Below are 22401 nucleotides of genomic sequence, written 5' to 3' on the forward strand. Positions count from 1 at the left end.
GGCCGTTGATATTAGATCTACAGTAGTATAGGCAGTGGTGGAGACTGAGAATGAAGCAGAGATTGGGCTTCATTTTATTTCTGTTAACACACCTTGAACCTCGCCTCTGGCAAACATCAGACAAAGCATCATAAAAACAAGAGCCATTCTTTTCTGCTCTGGCAGGACTGTGGAACATTGAAGAGTACATTATTTACAGAATGACTTTTTTTTTTTTTTTTTTTGGATGCATAACGATGTGCTTTCCCATAGGCTAGCTGATCTGAATACTGAGAAGGTGAAATGCTCACATAATGGATCTAGAGAGAGGTGTTAATTAATACCGTATTACAGTGCAATACGTGTGCTTTTGGCCATGTACTTTATCTCAGACTCTTTGCTACTTGTGGAGACTAGCGATGTCTGGAGACCAGCCATGTCTGTTGTGTTCAACACTCTTTTCCTTGTAGCTTTGTCGAGGCCGGGGGCGTGAGAGTTGAAGACAATGCAGTCTTCAGAGGAATTGTGGACGTTTGCCAAGGGAAGCCTGTCAGAAATGTGATGTGACCGGGCTGGATTTGTTTGGCCGTGGGTGAACTGGCGTAGAGGAGGTGAGAGGGGCAGACAGGTTCTCGTGGGAGTTACTCTGCATAGCAAGACAGGTTGGCGAGAATTCTGGAGTACGCAGAAAACTTCCATGGTACAAGAGGTCAGAGCAGATTGTTGGGAGCAGTTTTGTTGTTTTGTAAAAGTTACAACTTTTAAAAAAGTTATAAAAGTTATAAAAGTAAATATCTGTAAGCAACCTTGAGCAAACAAGTTGGTACAAAGCTTTTAAGCATTTATTTGCATTTCTCATTCATCTTCACACGTGCAGAGGCATACCTATGTTCAATCTTAGAGCCAAAGTCAACACCCCTACTTAAACCATTACTTGAGAGAGAGAGAGAGAGCATGGAGCTGTTAGTCACTGGACCACACGTGCATTTAACAAAGTAAAACTTCGGTATCCAACCAAGCCTAACCAAAATGTCTTATGTTAATTATCCGCCATCTCTCAGCAGTTCCTCTGGTTGTGAAAATGTTCATTTCTGAATCCCCAGTCGGTTTCACAGCGCTGTCCAATGACCACATTGCAAGAATCAGACTTCATTCTGAAACAGAACAGTCTTCTACACTCCCACACCCACTCCCATGGCCCATTGTGGGGGAGGTCTGAGAATGTGGAGTGGAGTAAATGCTGGATCCTCTTTCTCTCCCACAGCTTCTCTCACACCCACAGAGAGTCTGTAACAGGCTCTATCTCTTCATTTATTTCGTCCAAATTATTTTAGGCGTTGGAACGTGTCATTAGCAGGAATGCCGTTTGAAGCGCTAGAAACGGAAGTAGCGATGCTGCTAATCTGTTTTGTCAGCCCGTTCGCCTGGTGTGACATAGACCGACGCGGCCTTCTTGTCCTCACGCCAGGCAGGAAACACAAGCTGTTTCTCTCAGCAGTGTACTACAAATAAACTCATCCCATGATTGGTCTGCTCATCAGAGGCTGCGCTAGCATGCACCGCACGTCACCATCTGGACACGCGGAAACCTTTTGGTATGATGTCGATTGAGCCGTTTATAACGCTTCAGCGTTGTTTATTTATTTTTTTATAAAGGAATATATCTGAAACCATAACTGATTGCAGAATTGCTTTTTGGATACTGTTTACATTGTGTTCTTTAGTGCCTTCTGTCATATGTGGACAAAAGCATGTGACTGTGTTGTTTCAGTTACCTCAAAACTAGACCTAGTTCCTCTCCCTCCTCGTGTCTGAAACCTCACAAACAAGCACTCACACACACACACACAAGTGCACACACATTAATATCCCACCCTATATCAAATTCTTCCACCCGTCTCTCCCTGAAAGAAGCTTGTCATAAAATTAGATCAGTGTCATAAAGTTGGGGTGTGCTCTGGAAGTGGTGTCGAGATGAAAGTGTGTGATTTTTTTTAACGTTACCTCCAGCCACCTATGCAACCTGCATATCATTGAAATCTCAGTTGTTCAGGACCTGCCAATACTATACAAACACAAGTTCAGCTATGTTGTGTAATATCCTTGTATTTATGATACAGTGGAAATACAGGATACACAGTGCTGCTTAAGGCCCTTATCTGACATTTTCTCTGATGCTGTATTACTGTCAGTATGGATGACTGGGCAGAGGACTCATTACTTCTGTCTTGATTGATAGTTAGGGCGTTCAGAAATCTAAGCAAAGTGTGTTTACACACTTTAGATTGTATTGTGTCAGATCATATCCTTCTGTCTTGCTGTGAAGTTCCATTGCGCTGTGGTTTAACTGACATGATGCAATCGACGACCAAGTTACTGAAAGGGCAGGGTTGTTCAGAGAAAAGTTAGGTCCTGGATCCAGTGTCCTGCTACCACATGAAGTCTGAGCCTAATGTTTGTTATCATATTGGGTATAAACATGGGCCGTTTTGAATGTCTTGTTTGGGGTCTAAATGAGAACTGACTGTCTTTTGGTCATTAGTTTGTTCTTCTTGCACAAACTCATAATAAACCGACTTCAGCTGAGTCTCTGGTCTGGTCTCCTTCTGTCTCCTCTCTCCGCATCAGATTAGATTAAAAACAAATCCCTTTCATTAAATCCAGCTCATAGCTTTATATATGATCTGTGCTCCAAAACAAAAGTCAAAATGTCATCACGACTTGAGATGAGATGCCATCGTTCACTGTAACCACGGTGATAATTTTCCAGAATCTAGCAACGGAAGCCTACTTTGAAATCAGTGGTGTATCACAATAAGCTATGGGTTTTTTTGTTTTTTTTTTTCTTTTTTTGAAATATTGACGGCCCCATTTTGTTTTACAGCTTCCTTTTATTTAAACATCGTTTCCCTCTCATTACTCCTCCAATTGTTTTTCATAGCCGTGCAGCTCTCCTGGGGCATCACGTGTCTGATGCACTGGAAAGAACAATAGGAATCCAACAATAAAGCAGGATGCCACAGAAAGCAAACTCAAGCCAAAGCTGTGTGAGGAGAGTTCATTTTCTCTCCCCGAGCCTCAGAGATTGGCTCTTACATGCTCATTCTCTCCCTGCCAAACCAAGCCAGAACGAAACAAAAACGCTCTTCCCCCGTCTTTGGACCTCCTGTGCCACCTGGGAGAACATTTGAAACCCAACTGGTTGTTGAAGTGGTCGCGAATGTTTCTCTTGGAGGAGTTCCGTTCTCTGTAGGCATTTCTCGCTGAACAGGCTTGGAGATGATGTGATGTCCCTGCTGACTTGATGGTGTTTAAAGAAATTGAGTTTTCATGCACTATGGTTTTACACACGTCAGTTTTTTCAGTCATCACCTCATCGATCATCAGATCCTCTCTGATCACCATCTAAAAAAACCAACAAAAAACTCAAATTCTTCTATGGTACATAAACTGAGCATATGTACTGCAATTGGTTTCCTCCATAAACATTACATTGCATGTTCTTCTCATGCTTGAATGCAAATGTCTTAGATCTCCTGTGGTAGTGTTGACAGTTATTAAAAAAACATTCTAAGTACGAGGGATTGTTGTCTTCATTTTCTTAAGTTACTTTCTTATGTCTTCTGCTATGGGATTTTTGTGGGATGCCACAACATTTCAGACTCTCCCATGCTTAAGTGTAAAGTCAACAAGATCCAAATATTTCAGTGCGCCAAATTGCCCACCGCTTAATGTGATGTTGCAGTTGAATGCAATGCTAACTGATGTTTAGGCTCCCTGCAGCTTAAAACATCATGACATTCCCAGCAAAGAAATGTAGTTTCTTGTCCTGTTTTGCAATATCTGTCTTCTGCCGTCCCAGTGATAAAGCTTGAACTGTTGGCACATGCCGTAGAGCAAATGGAAGTCTATGAAAAGGAGCTAAGAGCTGCAGTAGACCGCTTTTTCCCCCCTCTCTTGCTGAATACTGCCTTTGTGTGAAGCTCTTCTTTGGTGACTTCCATTCACTATCTAGGAGGAGTTGTCCCATTTAGATAATCTGTCTGAGATTAACATCCCGTTTTTACAGGACGAGGGTCTAGACCTTTTCCTGTTTAAAATCTCTGACCAACGAAAAGGGAAAGCATGGTTGGATTCAAATCTAGGTAATTACAGCGCGCTAGCGTGGCCGCGTTTGCGGACCCGTTTCCAAAAAACGTGAGTGGTATAACCTAAATATCAAATGACCGCCGCGCGGAGAGCAGACGTATGAGGCAGAAAGGCACAGCGGTAGAGAGATGGCGGATTGAGCCAAATGCATTCTTCACGTGAATGAACAGTCTCTCTCCTTCACAAAAACACTCGGTCAGAGCGGTCGCAGATCCAAAGGCTTCCACGGTGAAGCAGATGGATTCTTTTTCTTCTTACTTCTGCTCCCCCCTCCCCCCCCCCTCCAATGGATGGAAGTTCCTTACTGTGCTGACACTACACATGCCATGTCACAAGACATCTGATGCGTTTTCAGGTTATGATCACGTTGTCACCGGAATGCTCAGTGGCCTACAATAGTTGTGTCACCGTAACTGAATAACTGTTGTAGGGGCTAATTACCACGGAACTCGCAGAGCTGTTTCCATTGGACGGTATGACACGTTTTTCGACAGTGTTATCCTAAAAGTGGTAATTAAATCGACTTTAATTGAGTGTGGAGAAGACTCTGTTGAGCTTGCTGCACAATCACAAACTCGGAGGTCATCGACTACGCTCGTCTTACAGGAGCTGTTATTCTTGCGAAATTAGCGTATTAAAACGCCAATGAATTACATCACATAAATGGATGCTGGCACTTCTCCAAGACCAGTAGAAAAGCAGATTGCAGCCATATACCATCTCCATCTTCACTGGCCTCCTCCCCTCTTTAACTTCAGCAGCCTATCTGTAAGTGCAGGTTTATGTTGGCCTTATTAGCAGATGTGAAATCAACCCATTACTTGCTTGTAGCTCTCTCTCTTATACGGCCTCAAGGAGCAACTTTTATCTAATCAGAGATGTCATCCGGGCTCTTACTCTGTTTGAGAGGAAAAATGCACTGTTTGGTTTTTTTCCTGATTAACATGGCTAGATGCATTAAAGAGAACCCTGAAGCCAACTGTACCACACGAAGCTTTCAGTCTGGAGCACAAACTGTGGTTTAATGCAATAGCATAGCCTGTTTTCATTTCCCTTTGTTCAGAGATGTTTTGGTAATGAAGTAACAGGCTAGTCACTTAGAGAAAATAAATTGGAGAGAAAAAAACAGAAGCAAAGCCAAAATGTAGAGTGTTCAGTGTGGATTTCTCTAAGCAGTCCTTTTAATTCCACTGATCTGTCTTTATGAATGGTGGGTTTTTGTGCTTTGTTCATTTTCTGTAAGGAGACACGACTGCTGAGGCTCTAATTCTAAAACGAGATATTTGGTTAGTCTTTTCCCTACGGACATTCTCTGGGTATTATTTCCTTTTAATATAAAAAAAAAAGAAGAAATGCAAAACAGATGCCGCGGGAATATATCAAAGAATGGATGCATTCTTTAAGGATTGGTACCACAACAGGAAAAGGTGGAGAAACATAGCATATTACTGTACTGCCATATGTCAACTTCCTCAGTCGATTATCCCAGAAGATCTTAATCATGCCCTAAGAAACGTCTTGTAAAGCATCGCTCGGACCCGGCTGCCATCAGATGTTTGATAGGGTGTTTCAGGGAAGCTCTGGTTAGTGACCTCTCACGTTGTTTGATTGTGTAGGCATTTGTTAGGTTTAAATTTCCTGTGTAGGAAGCGTGAGATTCATCCAATGATCCTGGGTGGTATTTTTCTTTTCTTGCAGTTGTTGGGGTTTTTTTTGTTTTCCCCTTCTTTTTTGTTACCTCTGAGGAATAGTCTTGCTCCGTGTGAACTTGTCTGAAAGCTTGGAGTAATGTTACACACAGAAGTCATCATTCTACATCGTGTCATATTTACCTCAGCCAAAAATTCCTTCTTTTCCAAAAGGCCTGGACAGCATGAACCCCCCCCCCCCCCCCCCCAGCAGGAGTAATAAAAAAACCTGGAAGCATTCCCACCCTGTCTCCCTGTTTGACTCCCTCTACCAAGTCCTGTAGTCTGGCTCTGTGAGCAGATACAATAGACTTTCCAGTTATCCTGCGATCACACACAGTTTGACAGACAGCTTGGCACACACTAAAAAGGACACAGGATCTCCGAGTTATAGCGCTACTGGATTTTTGAAGTGCTTGCATGGGTGAAAAAAACGAAAAAAAAAAAGTGAGGTCATTGAGTGCATTGAGATTAACAGAGCCATCGTCCAACAAATGCCCTCTTTCCACCGTTGTGTTGCATAGCGTGAGTCCATTCCGTGTTCTCTGACCTCCACTCAAGGAGAACCAGATGATTTCTCCTCCTGCTTATAGACAGCATAGTATTGCATTGCCAGCATGTGTCATACCGCCAGATTGCACTCCATCACAGACTGGAAAAAATAGACACTGATGATTTGACCTCATTACACACATGTATTCCTGTAGGTGATTTAACAGTGGGCAAACATGACAATGAAAATGTTGTGTACATCAACATTCTTCTTAGCTCTTTAACTGAGCTCAGCTTGTGAGAGTAATTTGATGCTTTTGGCTTAATCTCAGCCTTGTCAGGGAACCGAACGGGGTGGGGGGGGGAGGTTTAAAATGAGAACTGGTCAAATGAGTTAAATGAGTTAACCTACAGAAAGCACTCGGTGAATTCCTGTATGTGCCGTCTCCTGCTGTATTTGGTACGTCAGGTCACTTGTACGTACAAAACACAGGTACGACAGGTGTCTTTAAGGAACGAGCTTGTGCAGAATTGGAATGCTTTGTTTTCCAGAGAGAAAGGAGTGGATGTTAGGCAGTGTGGTGCTCTCTGTATGATTCATGTTGTAACAATGTATTGTGTTATTAATGCACCCCCCCCCCCCCCCCACCAGACAAGCAGAGTGTTCTGTTCTCAGCCCAAGATAGCAGATTGTTATTTAAGTAAAAGGGTAGAACTGTGCCGCACAGACTAAAGGTTAACCTGAAGTTTTGTAAACCAAAGAATCATTTTGTCTCCGTTATTAATTCTGGTGGAATTTTTGACTTGTCTTTTAAGCTGAAAACTGTGTCAGGTATTTTCACTGTCTTTTCACAGTTTTCACAGAGAACAAATGACAGAGTTGTACGTGCGCCATCCTGTCTAGCAGCCTTGTTTGAGGTGTTACATGTCACGTTGTATATCTTGTGAATGAGACACGACCTGTCCTTTTCTCTGTTCTCAGTCCATCCTGTTGTTGGGCGGCGTGGCGTTGGCCTGCCTGGCCCTTGACCTCCTCTTCCTTCTCTTCTACTCCTTGTGGTTGTGCTGTCGCCGGAAGAAGAGCGAGGACCAGCCCAACGCAGACTGCTGCTGCACCGCCTGGTGTGTTATCATCGCCACCCTCGTGTGCAGGTGAGTCCACGGCAAACGAGACGGTTCCTGAGTTCAGAGTCCAACATTCGACTGCTGTGGAGTAGACAGTACAGTCTCTATGACAGGTTTGACAGTTTATGAACAGTGAAAAAAAACAGATAAATAAATAAAATTTTATCTGACCTTTCTTTAGGTTTGTTTGAATGACAGCTGTCACATGATTATCACTTCATCTCTGAGGTTCATCAAAAGCTTCACACACGCGGTGCTGGCATGTTAAAGTCTTTCCCAGCCTGATGCTGATCACTCTGTAGTCAGCCAGGCTAGGCTGAAAATCAGAAACCCGCCTGATTGGATCATTCTTAAGGCTGTTTCAAGCCTTCTACAATCTCTACTCAAATTCTGCTTTCGTAACCCTCTTTGAATTATTCTTGGTTTTACCTATAACCTTTCTAAGTCCCAAATAGGTCACAGTCTAAGAGCAGCTAGTTGTCAGTAATTTATCGATGGCGAGACTTTTAGCGTTTACCCAGTGACCATAGTGAGCACAGGGTCACAGGAATCCCAGGTGGCGAGTTAAGCTGCTTCGCTAACGGCCGATCATTAGGCAGCGACAGAAGGCGGTGGAGGATTTAGAGGAGAGCAGGGGCACTCAGACCTCTCACTCGTATAAAGGTGGTTTTGCGCACTCCGCGTGTGTAACTGTGTAAGATGTGTGTTATCTGCACTACACAGGGAATGGGCAGTTTGACCGCAAATACAGAAACTTAATTGTACATGAACTTGCTTCTGGCTGCACTATTTAATGCATGTCACCTAACATGTCAGCCTACTAATGACAAATCAGAATGCGTACACTGATCACATTGTCTCTGTTTGGTCCAGTATTTGAACTGAGTGGATAAAGAGTCTAAAAATAAAATCCATCCTGAGCAGCGACTGTGTCGCCTTGTCCTGTAATTCGAAGAATATTCCCGACAGCTTCTCTTATCCCCCAGAGTTTGTTTATTGTTTTGTTTGTTTGTTTGTTTGTTTGTTTGGTTGGTTTTTTTCCCGGATGCCTCCTATCTTCTGTTCCTCGGCTCGTAAATCCCGCGCTGCCCATGGGTGTATGAAAAGAAGTCATGTTGCATTGTGGGAAGGATTGCAGGGTTTAATCTCTGTAAGGTGGGGTGTTGCATCAGGCACGTGTCGTCGCCGCAGTCAGAGCTGCTGTGGCGAGATGAGAATATTTTTAGAGCTAAACCCCCCACCCCCCTACCTTCAGGACTTCATTCAGAATTGTCAATTTGGGTGGTACATGGCATCAATGTATGTTGCTTTAACTCCTTGTCGACTGCTGATTGGTTTGGATGAATGTGCGTGTAGCCACTGCACAGTCTGCTGGAGTCTGCTGCAACAGTGAAGGGCACAGAATTGGGTTGGAGAGGCGGTATTTTTTGCCCCGGCGTGTGAAAAAGCAGAACCGTTTCAGATCTGTGTGAAATTACCCACTGCGCTACTGCAGATTCTCTTTGTTCTTAGAATATTTAAATGATCAGAAGTATATTTATGTTTTCGGGGTTTATTTCTTTCAAGTCACGCAACGTCTTATGCAGACAGTGGATATGTTTAGGATTAACTGCTGTTTGATCTTACAGATGACTTGTCATTATTCACCAGTAATGTTTTTTTTTTTTTCTATAAACATTTCTCTCTTTGCAATTGCATTATTGCATCACTGGTAGAAAGGGGATGATTCAGGGAAAATAATCTTTTACTCCACAATCATAGTTGATATCATATAGGGATTTGTAGTGGATCACTGAATCCAGTGTTAAGATTAATTGGGTACAGTAGCAGTGATATTGATTTGTTTTCTTTCGTTTGCTGGAGGAAAGGCATTGATTGTACTGAAGTTGAAATTGAGTTTAGTTCCTGCTCTTTAAAAAAAAAAAGTTTCGGAGAACAGTAAGAGTAGCTGTCAGTCCTTGCTGTGCTGTTGAATGTGAGTTTGAATACAGTTTTCAGTTCCAGATGGTTTGGTTTGTGTTAATGTGCACTGTATGATCTGGTGTGCTCAGAGTCCCATCTGTCTCTTCATTGTCTAACAGGAGAGCTTAATGATGCATATTTTTGTGTCTACAATCTTTATTAACCTACTTTTGCTTAATTAACAACCAGGGAGATAAAACCTTACACATCCCTTAAGATGGCTCACTGAAACTGTCCTCATTGCTTAGACACTGACAATCCACATAAAGCCTAGGGTTGTTGTCTTCTCCAAGAGCCCCTATACTCCACAGTCTGGCTTGTCTCCCTTCTGTGCACATGTAAAGAACATTTCAGCGTATGACATTCACTCAAGATTTCAAGGGAGGCTCACAAAACAAGATATCTAAAATGCATATTAGCATGGAGTTGTATGAATGTTGGAGTAAACTATCAATGCTGTCATTTGTGTTGGTGGCAAATCTCAGAACACGGTGATGATGGTGATGATGATGATGATGATGACGACAATCGATGATTGATGATGAAGATGATGATGTGAGAGAGAGAGAAGAATGTGGTGAGAAAATCAAGGCTTGGCCATCATCCAGACAGACAGACAGACGTTCTGTGACAAAACCTGTTTCCATGGGAACGCCATGGCCGCTGGCAACAGACCTTTCAGCAGAGGCCTCACCTCCAAAGCGACAGCCATTCCTTAATCCCACTGTCCTCCTTTATGGCCTTTCCCTCAGGCTCACTACCACACTTGACTGTCAAGGTGATGTGACCCATAAACACTTCCTAGACAGAGCTGGCCTATGACAGTGCAACTGAACGTGAGTGTCTTATTTCATTTCTGAGGACAACCAGAGCCATGCGTGCGTATGTGTATGTGTGTGTGTGTGGCCGTATCACTTTTCTCTGGCTGTTTAATGCAGCTGTCAGGGGGAATGACAGGTGAGAACTTTATGGTCTTCATAAATTACACACTTACTCAAAACCAGCGAGTTGTCTTTGTTACCAGCCTTGTGCTTCTTATTTGGATAAATGGTTTCCAGTGTTCGGCCACGTGGATAAATCAAACAGATGAGTCTCTCAGTGCCATCGTTATGATCTAAGCCTTGTAGTGCCTTCGAGGAACTTGAATATTTTGTTACCCTCAAATTTATTTATGACTATCCGCAGGCGTCGCATGCTTTGCGGAGGCTGCATCTCCGTGTTTACGACAGATGAGCGGCTTGGCCCAACACTAGCTGTGTGAATGATGAGGTCTTCCCAGGGTGCACTTTTTTTTCCCCCCAAAAAGCTGTGAAACGCAGCATTCTGAGCCATAATGGTCCCTCTTGCTGCGTTTGAATGAAGCCTCTTGCGAATCTTCGGGTTCCTGAGTAAGTGATGACAGAGCCTCCGCCTGCTGTTTTCCAGATAACAACAGCTGAAGGTTCTCCACGTGAACTGTGCTCGCTGAGACAGCGGTTCTCCTTTGGTTTCGGGGGGGGGGGGGTGTCCGTCCTACACATCTGGCCCTGCAGAGTGATACAGAGAGAGCTTTCACTTCCCCTTAAACTCTCGTGTCTCTCTCACGTAACACATCATCGTGTTTCATGTTTCAGACAAAACGAAACTGATGTTCAGCATAAAATACTGAGAGTGACGGTACTGCTCAGAAGTAAGAGAGCAGTTTTTTTTTTTTTCTTTTTCTTCTTTTCTTCTTTTTCCATATTATGGTGTTATTGAGTATTCCTGTATGTTTTGTATTCTGCTTAGGCTGTCCGGCAGAGAGCCTCAGGAGAGGTGTCATTTTGGGATTCCAACACACTTGGCCGCTTTCTCAATTTGGTCCACGTGAGCGTAGCTATAGCGTCTTAGCCCAAACCCATTCCGGCTCACCCCCGAACGGTAAACATTAGCGTCTTAGCCCAAACCCATTCCGGTTCACCCCCGAACGGTAAACATTAGCGTCTTAGCCCAAACCCATCCCGGCTCCCCCCCGAACAGTAAACATTAGCATCTTAGCCCAAACCCATCCCGGCTCCCCCTCCGAACAGTAAACATGTTAATCAGCTCGTTCCATTTCCTCTATCTGTTTGTGCTTACGAGATTACACCGTCATTATCACTGCGGGCCCATCTTGTCGAGTCTTGAGGCTGTGTAACTGTTCTCCACGTTTTCGGAGGCGAAGGAGGAGAAACGCAGACGGAGACGTGAATGAGAAGTTTCTGAGGAAATGCTCCCCAGCCCCCCACCGCGCTGGCTGTTTGTGCATTCTTTATCAGGATGGAAATGGCTAGCTGCCATCAAGATCCAGAACATGACCCACTTTATTTACTCCTTATGATTTGTGAGTGCACTGCACTGCAGCCAGATAGACCACCAGTTTTTATTTATTCTCTTTTAATGTCCTGTTTTCCCACGCTAACTGCACCAGAGAAAGCTCCTGTACGCCGCTGTGCCTTTACTGCATAGCAGTTAGTCAATTTAATCTACATATTCAAACGCTATAGGTACTGTATTTTGTATTTTATTTATTTATTTATTTAAGAGTAGTACAGTTTTTTTTAAGAGTGGTTCCATTTAATATTAGTTTCGGCTTGCATAAAAATGCAGTATTGAGCAGTCTTTGCTGGAACATTGTCCATTTCGCTGTGGAAAATTGACCAAAAGAAACTTGGAAGCAGAGACTTCTCTCTCTTTTTTTCTCCCCTTTCGTTGTTCAGTGTTGTAATCCTCTGAGACTGCCAGATCGGTCTGGTCTGATATTTTCAGAAGCTTTACACACTCAAAGGACACATGAAAAAGAACATATATGAGAACGTCAAAAAAAGATTGCCTGTATACACGTCGATGAAAATGTTCTACAAAATGGAAGTGGACTGGAAGATTGACTACCAGCTCCCAAACCCCATCATTAATTCATTTGGTGGAGAAAGTGCACAGAAACGAGAGTATGGTACTTATTCCATTGTAACATCAGTAAAGATGTTCTGTTATGGCCTGAGAAACCAGAGGCTCTATTGCTGCTTTGGGCTGGTTTGCATCAACATGTTTTATCACAGTTCGTAATCTAGAGAAGTAGGCGAGCTTGAAGTGATGGGAATGGGTAGGGTGTGTCAGTGCAGATGGGTTGAATTCAACTGAAAAGCTGAACGTATTCCTGTAAACCAGTGTTTCCCAGTCATTAGGCCAACAGTTCTGTGCAGTTTATGTCTCTCCATTCTCTACCATCCCGCCTTCAGCTAAAATCATTAGACTTGTTGATTATTGGAATCAAATGAATCAGAACAGGGAGAAATCTGAACTGTGCAGTGTCTTGGGCCTCTAGGAGCTGGATTGGGAACCCTTGGTTTAAAGAAACAAAGCTAGCATGGTATTAGTTTCACATAATTTACAGCTCAGACTTCAGGGTCCAAAGCAGGCTCCTTGAGATTTTTTTAATGTTCTCCCAGTATCAGATCCTGTCCCACAAACCTTAGTTTCTCAGGAATCCTATGCAGTTGATGGGCCAGCTTGGCTGTTGAGTGGTTCTGTTAACCTCATGCATTATTGATGGAACCACATTCCAGATAGACGAGAGAGCACATCTAAACTGATGCACTGGTGTCTTGAAATAGAGTAGAGACAGTGTGTACTGCTTTGTAAATGGAGCTAGCCTCGGTACTCTTTTTAAATAAAGTGAATTAAAGTGCCGATGTTCCTATCCATCCTTATATGTAGCAATGTCTTTACTCTTGGATTTGATTCATCACACATTACGAATATGAGCGGAGTCATCATTGGATGGTGTCAGGGCCTTGAAACTACATGTTGCCTAATTGTTTACGGTATGACTGCAAGTCAGCACATGTTCCTAAACGTACTTGGTATGGTTGTTAGCGTGTGGTGGAGGCTCTTACACAATGCGTGTTGTCTCCAGTGTTTCAGATATAACACTTTGTTCAGTTGTTTAGCTGAACTTCAAGCACTAGCTGCTTCAGGCACATCGTACTGGCGCCGTTACGTAATTAAGGATTATGTAAATGTGAGGAAAAGCTTGGGAGCTTTAACATAGCTGCATTTACACAGCTCAGTTTCAGCCTCGACATTGAGTTCAGATCAAAGGACACGATCAAAGGATGAGCATCTCGCCGCTTTATGTCCACACTTTGGTCTGTGATGGAATGATTGGAGGGGGGTAAAATATCCAAGAGAGGTTTTTAAGACTTAAAATTTTTGGTTCCTCATCGCTTGGACAACGCCATCGTTATGTGTTTTCGAAAGTGTACGTAGCATATTCCGTTCTGTAGACTGTACGCTTTCGCTGAGATGAAAAACAGTTTCTCCTTGTTTCCACTGTATGTCAATTTGAGCATCCCACATCACATGCTGTCCATTGTCCAATCCATCTCTGTCCCCGCTCGGCTCCGAGATTAGTACCAATGAGCTTTAGACGCTGTAACCTGCAGCCTGGTGTCATCAGTCCAGTGCTGCTGCAAGTATGTCCGATTCTGTCAGAGGTCTGTCACTGTGAAAACAGCCTCAACAGAGTCCAAACACTGATGCTTTTTGACATGTGAAATTCTGTCTCTGTGCTTATTTTTAGCTTACGTAACATTAGGGGCAAAAATACATGACTTCATTGGCCGTCCGAGTAATACATGTCCGAGCAGGTAGGATATGACGGGGAGAAGATGCAGGCAGCAAACAAACAGTCGGATTTGCCTGTGATTCCTGCTCTGTGGGAGTGTGAAATTTCCTCCCTCTCTCTCTCTCTCTCTCTCTCTCTCTCTCTCTCTCTCCCTCCCCCTCCGTCCCTCTCTCTCTTCACTGGAGTTCCCAGCCCCAGGAGAGAGGGGAGGGCTTTGTTTTGACTAAGCCTAGACAGATCTGCGGTTCACCCCTCTAACCTTGTTGAGTTGAGTGTGAGGGGAAGAGATTAGCGACCCTCCCGGAAACACGAGAACCAGCTCCCTCCACGAGCAAAGTGAAATGCAGCCCATCACGTTGTGATACGTTGAGCGGCCACTTAACTAAATCCCCATTGACTTTGGCTGCTTTTGTTTGAGGATGAGGTGGGGGAGTCTGCGGGTGGGCCACCTTTTTGTAAGCCAATGAATGATCAAGGACCTGAGAGTCAGGGCGGGAGCTCTCCACTGCGTTTTGCTCGTAGAAACTGATTCGATTAATTTAAGATTTAAGTCAGTTTATTTGTCCTTTGACTGGATTTTTTTTTTCAGGTTGTCTTTGATAACTTCTGTCATCTTCTCCATCATTTTGAATCCAGTAATGATGAAGAAATTGCTAATATTCCCTCATAACTCCTTCAGCCCTCGTGTGAAATCCAGAACGTTGACGTTCAACCTCCTGTCATTATGGCGTGTGAATTTTGTGGCTTGAGCAGGTGTTTTTCACTCTGTCTAGACAGACAACAGCGGCTTAGCATCGGCCTGTGACAGACTGCACTTTGATTAACACAGTGCTATGCTGATGACACAGATATAGGCGTCTAAAGGCGTCAAACGGCGCGGTCATCCAGCGAGCTTCAAATACATAACTGGCCTGCCAAAACTCGGAGCCCTGCATTCACCGAACCAGACACTCACAGAACAAATACCTGTCTTACCCTAATCCTTCTAACACACATTACACATTAACTGCTCGCAGTCTACTGTGGTTCCTCTGAAAGCCGTGTAGGCTTATTGAAGACTGTCGCCAATACCACCCATGTTGCATAGTGAAGCTTATTACAAGACTGCGAAATGATTCAGCATTTTTGTCCCCAAAGGTAATTGTCTCTTTATTCAGCTGTATTCCAGTAAAGTGGTTGCCATGGAGTTAGGCTATGTGAAATGCAAATGTTTCCAGAAATGACTGGGTGTCTTGAGGGGTTAAGGGTTTTGCTAGGCTTTCAGAATGACACGCTGTAAGTCACATAAATTGCTCTTTCAACGATATCTGTCTATTAGAGAAACATACGTTTTTTCATTCAAAGCTTCAAAAAGCTGATTACACTTCAGAACCATATTTGCTTCTCTCAGGCACTGGCTGAGTCAAGTACATGGTGGCATAGAAAGACAGCGTTAAAATTCAGCTCTGGGTTTCCTCGGTTCTGTTCACCATAGCCTAGTGCCAACACGACACGTCACATTGTCTGGTCTGGATTATTAAACCCTAGCACAGTGGTAGCGAGTCAGACATGTATTTGTACAGTGAAATCCTTTGTGTTACCACACTCCCACTGGCTTATCTGGGTAGGGAAGGACAGGAATGCAGGGAACTCCAGCGAAGCCATCGTAACACAAGCGTCACGTGACTACAGCCCCGGGGGGGAAATCGACAGAGTGACAGCTTCCTGTGAGCCTTCACGGGCCTTGCTTCAGTGTGTTTCATGTGCACTGACGTTTGTCATTCTGCGTAACCCCCTCTTCATGATTCTTGTTCAGTATGTCGTACAACAGGTTTACGAGCAAATCTTCGGAACCCGCTTCCGGATGGGGTTAGAGTCGGTTTCACTTTCATCTCCCGGGAATTTCAGTCAAGACGAAGAGATTGACTCAACTTGTTTTTTTTTGTGTGTGTGTGTGTGTGTGTGTGTGTGTGTGTGTGTGTGTGTGTGTGTGTGTGTGTGTGTGGTATGGGAACATCAGCAGTTTAGCTCTTGACTGTGGCATGTCTGCATGTCCACTCTTGTCAGCTTTAAAAAAGGAAAAGAAATCCCCCATGCTGCGTGCGGGTGTGGACAGGGCGTTTGAACTGTCCAGCCCAGCCACTCCATGGAATGCAGCTGGAGTGTTTGTGCTCCCTGCTGAGGGCTGCAGTGAGTCCTCACCGGAGAATAGGCCTTTGTTAGACCAGGCTAATGCTCCACACACTGCTCCAGTCAGCAGGGGAGGCCGATTGTGACAGCTATTGAATGCTCCACAAAGACGTAGGGTGGTACATTAGAGAGAGAGAGAGCGAAGGAAGGGGGGGGGGAAGGAGCCAGGGGGTGGGAAAATACCCAAAGGGGGGGATGTTATGCTCTACTGACACCTAGTGGTTAGGCCACGATCTGTTTTTAGCTAAAGGCATGCAAATGGCTTATCTCTCTCATCTGTGCTCTGAGCAGTTCAGATAGCCACAAAACTTCTCTGCATGTTGACACCTGCAGTGTGTTTAGGATTAAGAAGTCAGTAAGACTCAAGACTTAAGCCGCCTGTCTGTGTAAACAGTTCGCAACCTACTTCCTCTCAATCTTATGACACATAACATGTCTGGTCTGCCCTGTTTTTGTGATAGGTCAGGGCAGACTGTTAATTCAGTCAATTTGTTTCCCTTTCTCTCTCTCTCTCTCCATCTCTCTCCATCTCTCTTAGTCCGTCTCTGTCCATTTAGAGTAGCCTTTGTTTTGGCGAGTTATCACTCTCAAATGAAATGTGGGGCGTGTTGGGTTTCAGTTATAGAGGTGTATTGATCCGTCTCTGTCCAGTGTGGATTTCTATAACAGACATATGAATAGACAGATGCTTCTTTTCACCAACACGACCTTCTTCCTCACACAGAAGACTCACAAACGATTGTGTATGATTTAAAAAAAAAAAGTACTCACAATATATATTAATAATCATTTGTTCTCATTTACTCTCCACAGAGCCTTAAAGCTAGTTGAACATTAGCCAGCTTGGTTTTCTCATAGCGTTCTGGGTGGCAGTGGTGTGGCGGTGAGGGAATTGGCCTGGTAACTGGTGGAATGGGGGTTCAAACCTCACTGTGGATGTGCCTTTAAGTGAAGCGTTCTTTCTCCTCGTGTGGGTCATAGGGCAGACTGCTGACTGCCCTTCATGGCATGACTTAACCCTTAGGGTTGCCAGGGGACCGTGGAGTGCCTCTCTCAAGGCCACTCAACGAGACCTGTGTAAAGACCCTTCTTCTCAGTCCTGCACCCCCTCTCGCTCCCCCTGCCCTCCAACTCACTGCCTCTCCCTCTCTCTCTCTCTTTCTTTTGTTTCCCCTCGCAGCGCTGGCATAGCTGTCGGTTTCTACGGGAACGGAGAGACTTGCGACGGAGTGAATCGCCTCACGTACTCCATGCGCCATGCTGACCGCACAATAACAGGAGTGCAGAGTCTGGTAAGGCACTGGAGCACAGACAGAGCTAAATAACAAATACCAGCTTAATAACAAATACTTTGACAGAACAGTTTAGCTCAAGACCAGCCTTATTTCACCTGACTACTTATCTACTGATCACTGAACCCTTGGCTTCTTGAGCTACTTATGCTGGTGTTTAGCGTTAAGTAAAATGTGCTGTCTAGTGGGTCCCAAGACTGGAGCTGACAAACACTGGCTTAGTACGATTCACTAGTGGAGGCCAGAAATCCATAAGAGGTCACACAATGGCTAAGCACAAAATGCACATGGACTCAGTGAGACTCAAATTCTGTTTGTAAATCAAATCCAGTTTTGTTCATTCTGTAATGTTTCATCATAACTGTATCTGGGAATTGATTGGGAAACACAGAATCAGTATTGACGTATTTGTGTGTGTGTGTGTGTGTGTGTGTGTGTGTGTGTGTAGGTCTCAGAGAGCAGTAAATCACTGAACTTAACCGTGGATGGGAACCTGCAGAGACTGGAGGTGAAGTATGCGAAGAACACAGACTATTTAGCCATCGTTCAGAAACTGCGGGGGCAACTGGACGAACTGATCCGGCAGATGGGGGAGATCCCGTTCTGGAAAAACCCGAACATCTCCTTAGGAGACCTGGCCAAGAGGGTCGAACTCTACGACTGGTACAGGTAAAAACCCGAGAGACCGGCCCGATAGGAACCGTGCCGGTACGCCTCTGTGCTTGGATTTGTCACTTTAAGAACCAGTAAGATGTTAACGAGAAGCGAGTGAAGAGGGGGAAAAAACAAAAAACCAACGTGCTAGATCTTTCTCTTGCCGGATGCTCCTCGCCTGGTGTGGATATGAGTTCATTAGCAGTTTTTGGAACGTTTTCGGGTTTGAACTCTCGTATGTAAATGAGCAAGAGGAAGAAAATAGCTCAAAGGATTCTCTCTTGTCACAGTGAGTGTGAACAGAGCTCTCTAAGAGGCACTTTAAATTAACATTCTGAACACGTCTCGCATCTGTCAGAGCCCTGTCGGGCCATTTCCATTTCTAACTGAGGGACATTGTACCGAGGGATTTTTTTTTTTTTCCCTTTTTCTTTTTATCTCTCACAGAGAAACACCAAAATAAACCCCAAACAAAGAAACAAACAAACAAAAAACAAGCATCCGAATCCTTTTGACAAGTCTCACGTGAGACATGTCGGCATAAAACAGATCAAATGTTAAAACTCCTTCGGCTTTAAATTACAATTGACATCAACACCGCAGTTTTGCACCTGGCTTTGCCCTTCTGTGAAAGACTATTACACTTTCATGTCTTTTCATGCCTTTAACGTCACTTATGCTCTGTTTTGCGTAAGATTCCGAGGCATGAATGTGTCCTGTGTTTAATGCTCTTTTCTTTTTGCGATCTCTGTCGTACGGTAAGAGGAGCTGTCTGTTTCGCCGTAGCATGGTTACTGGGTCGTCGCCTTTCTGCTGAGTCAGGGCCAGTGTGTGTTCTTGCCTTCAGGGATCTCTAACTCTGAGAGTTTAGAGAGGAGACAAGGAAAATTATAGCATGGAAAATCCTCTGACAGCTGAAAGTCAGCCCGACACAGCCGGCTCACGTGGAGCTCCCACATGAACACGCACCTCCTTTTCTTCAGAGCCTGACGACCACACAAAGGCTTCACCATAAAAGCACACAGCCTCTCCTCTTCAGTATAGCTTAACCACCACACAAAACTACACAACCTGTCCTCTTCAGTACAGCCTAACTACCACACACAAAGGTCTCACTGCAAAACTACACAACCTCTCCTCTTCAGTACAGCCTAACCACCACACACAAAGGTCTCACCGCAAAACTACACAACGTGTTCTCTTCAGTATAGCCTAACCACCACATACAAAGGTCTCACCGCAAAACTACACAACGTGTTCTCTTCAGTATAGCCTAACCACCACATACAAAGGTCTCACTGCAAAACTACACAACCTCTCCTCTTCAGTACAGCCTAATACCACACACAAAGGTCTCACTGCAAAACTACACAACCTGTCCTCTTCAGTACAGCCTAACCACCACACACAAAGGTCTCACTGCAAAACTACACAACCTCTCCTCTTCAGTACAGCCTAATACCACACACAAAGGTCTCACCGCAAAACTACACAACGTGTTCTCTTCAGTATAGCCTAACCACCACATACAAAGGTCTCACCGCAAAACTACACAACCTCTCCTCTTCAGTACAGCTTAACCACCACACACAAAGGTCTCACCGCAAAACTACACAACCTGTCCTCTTCAGTACAGCCTAACTACCACACACAAAGGTCTCACCGCAAAACTACACAACGTGTTCTCTTCAGTACAGCCTAACCACCACACACAAAGGTCTCACCGCAAAACTACACAACCTCTCCTCTTCAGTACAGCTTAACCACCACACACAAAGGTGTCACTGCAAAACTACACAACCTGTCCTCTTCAGTACAGCCTAACCACCACACACAAAGGTCTCACTGCAAAACTACACAACCTGTCCTCTTCAGTACAGCCTAACCACCACACACAAAGGTCTCACTGCAAAACTACACAACCTGTCCTCTTCAGTACAGCCTAATACCACACACAAAGGTCTCACTGCAAAACTACACAACCTCTCCTCTTCAGTACAGCCTAACCACCACACACAAAGGTCTCACCGCAAAACTACACAACCTCTCCTCTTCAGTACAGCTTAACCACCACACACAAAGGTCTCACTGCAAAACTACACAACCTGTCCTCTTCAGTACAGCCTAACCACCACACACAAAGGTCTCACTGCAAAACTACATAACCTCTCCTGTTTTCCCATTAGACGGAAGCCTTTTTCTGGACAGATTAGCAGAACTCGCAGGTTTCAGTTCAATCAAAATTATCACTGTGCTCTATTTTGACTTTTACTATTAAATCTAAAAAATATATATATTTTTTTTGTTTGTTTGTTTAACTCTGCACCTGGTTGAATGGTTCACATTCATTTTTCACAGAGAGATTATCTGAGCACAGCTTTTATATTCACTAACAGACTGAGAGAAACTCCTGACAGATGGACAGAAATGGCGTAACACAGAGAGAGGAAGAGAGAGAGAGAGAGAGAGAAAGACATCAGTGCGTTGGCGTTGGCATTGGCATTGGTGTTGGCGTTGGTCATTGATGATACAGTGTAGTCGTGTACTTACTGTGTGTGTGTGTGTGTGTGTGTGTGTGTCTCTACACTCTTCTCTGCAGGTGGCTGGCATACCTGGGCCTGCTGCTGTTTGACGTGCTCATTTGCCTCCTGGTGCTATTTGGCCTTATTCGTAACTCTAAGGGCACTCTGATTGGGTAAGGCGAATGACCGTGTGTGTGTGTGTGTGTGTGTGTGCCACCCTTATGGGATTATTTCTCATTCACAAACAGCCTGGACCTAAAAAAAAAAACAAAAAACAAAAAAATAAATAAATAAAACCACTTCTGCTCTCTTGGCAAGAAGGCCAGAACGGCAGTGTAATTTTCAGTGTAATTTTAGTTCCTCTGCTGATTCACACAGGCAAGAGACGGAGTTATGTGATAACAGTCCTTTGACTCGTCAAGACGTTTTCTCCCAAGTCTCTTCGCTCGCCTGCAGGAAATTACTTCTGACAACGCTCTGTATGTCCTAGTCAAAGCAATTACATCAGCTGCCTTTACACTTCATAACAGGACAATTAGCCACAGCTCCTTTTAGCCCGAGTTCACACTCTGTAATCTCTCTGAGATTTCTCCCTCTCGAGATGGAAAATTTTAGCAACGCTGCAGTAAAAAAAAAAAAAAAAAAAAAAAAAAAAGACAGCTATCTGATTTCCCACTGAGTAGCAAGCAGTACATCTCAGCAGGGCCTCTGTATTTTCATTTTGTGTGTGTGTGTGTGTGTGTGTGTCTGTGAGTGTGTGTGTGCGTGCGCATGCATGTGTGTGTGTGTGTGTGTGTTTGAGAGAGAAAAGAGACAGAGTGTGAACTCCTAAGGTTTCCTGGGGTCAGTCGTTTTAATGTTAGACATTTCCAGAAGCTACAGCCTCAGAATTTCCTCTGCCGTCCTACTGGTTCAGTCACTTCCTGTGATTGAGAGAGGAGAATGTGACGTCAGTCCATCATTGCCAAGAGACACAGAGGAACACATAAAGCCCTCACTAGGGCTTTGACATTATAAACCTGCTGACCTTTTCACAACTAGACCACAGAAGTCATGACCCAAGGCCCAGGTGCAGACACAGGGCTATTTAGTTTAGGGGCTTTGTGTCTGTCCTGCCACTGCGACGGCGGAAACCCTCTGATCCTGTCCGTGGTAACACGAATGTAAACAACATCCCGCCGTTAAATGGAATGCTCACCATTTTCCACCAATGGGAAGGAAATGTGAGCCTGTCGAAACACACTGCTGTCATCACCGTTTCTCACTGGTCGTAAAAACTGTTCGACTGACGTTCATCTCTTTGAAGCGGATGTTTTCGCCCGCCTCGCATATTTCAACGTTGTCTCTCGTTGTGTCTTTCTGTGGAGTGGTTTCTCACCTCTCAAAGTCTTATTCCTCTTAAATTATTCAAATATTCAGCGTTGAAAATATTCAAATTATTCAGGTGTTACGATATGTAAAAGACTGGTTGAGTTAACTGATGGAGTGGGGTTTTATTACTCTTCTGGTGAACTTCGGGACGCAGAGTGACGTACGCGGAGCGAATGCGGTGTTAAGGTGGCTGATTACTCTAATGTTCAGTAAGCATTTGTCCCATCCTTCCCCTGCAGGGTCTGTTTGCTGGGCGTGCTGGCACTCGTCATCAGCTGGGGATCACTGGGACTGGAACTGGCTGTCTCCTCGGTGAGGGTCTCCATGGAAACGTGGCAGTGTTCAAAGACAGGGCTCTGTTGTTACTGGGTGTA

General features: G+C 44.3%; 1 protein-coding gene across 1 annotated transcript in view; it reads left to right on the plus strand.

The window, feature by feature from the left end:
* ttyh3a (tweety family member 3a) overlaps positions 1-22401 on the plus strand; it is a 44637-nt gene that overhangs the window by 4437 nt on the left and 17799 nt on the right. Inside the window, exons 2-6 of the mRNA XM_030790755.1 lie at positions 7291-7460; positions 17369-17480; positions 17929-18149; positions 20734-20829; positions 22267-22339. Coding sequence (XP_030646615.1) covers positions 7291-7460; positions 17369-17480; positions 17929-18149; positions 20734-20829; positions 22267-22339 — 672 coding nt within the window. The remainder of the gene's footprint in view (positions 1-7290; positions 7461-17368; positions 17481-17928; positions 18150-20733; positions 20830-22266; positions 22340-22401) is intronic.

This window comes from Chanos chanos, chromosome 13 (genome assembly GCF_902362185.1).
Source record: "Chanos chanos chromosome 13, fChaCha1.1, whole genome shotgun sequence".
Taxonomy (NCBI): domain Eukaryota; kingdom Metazoa; phylum Chordata; class Actinopteri; order Gonorynchiformes; family Chanidae; genus Chanos; species Chanos chanos.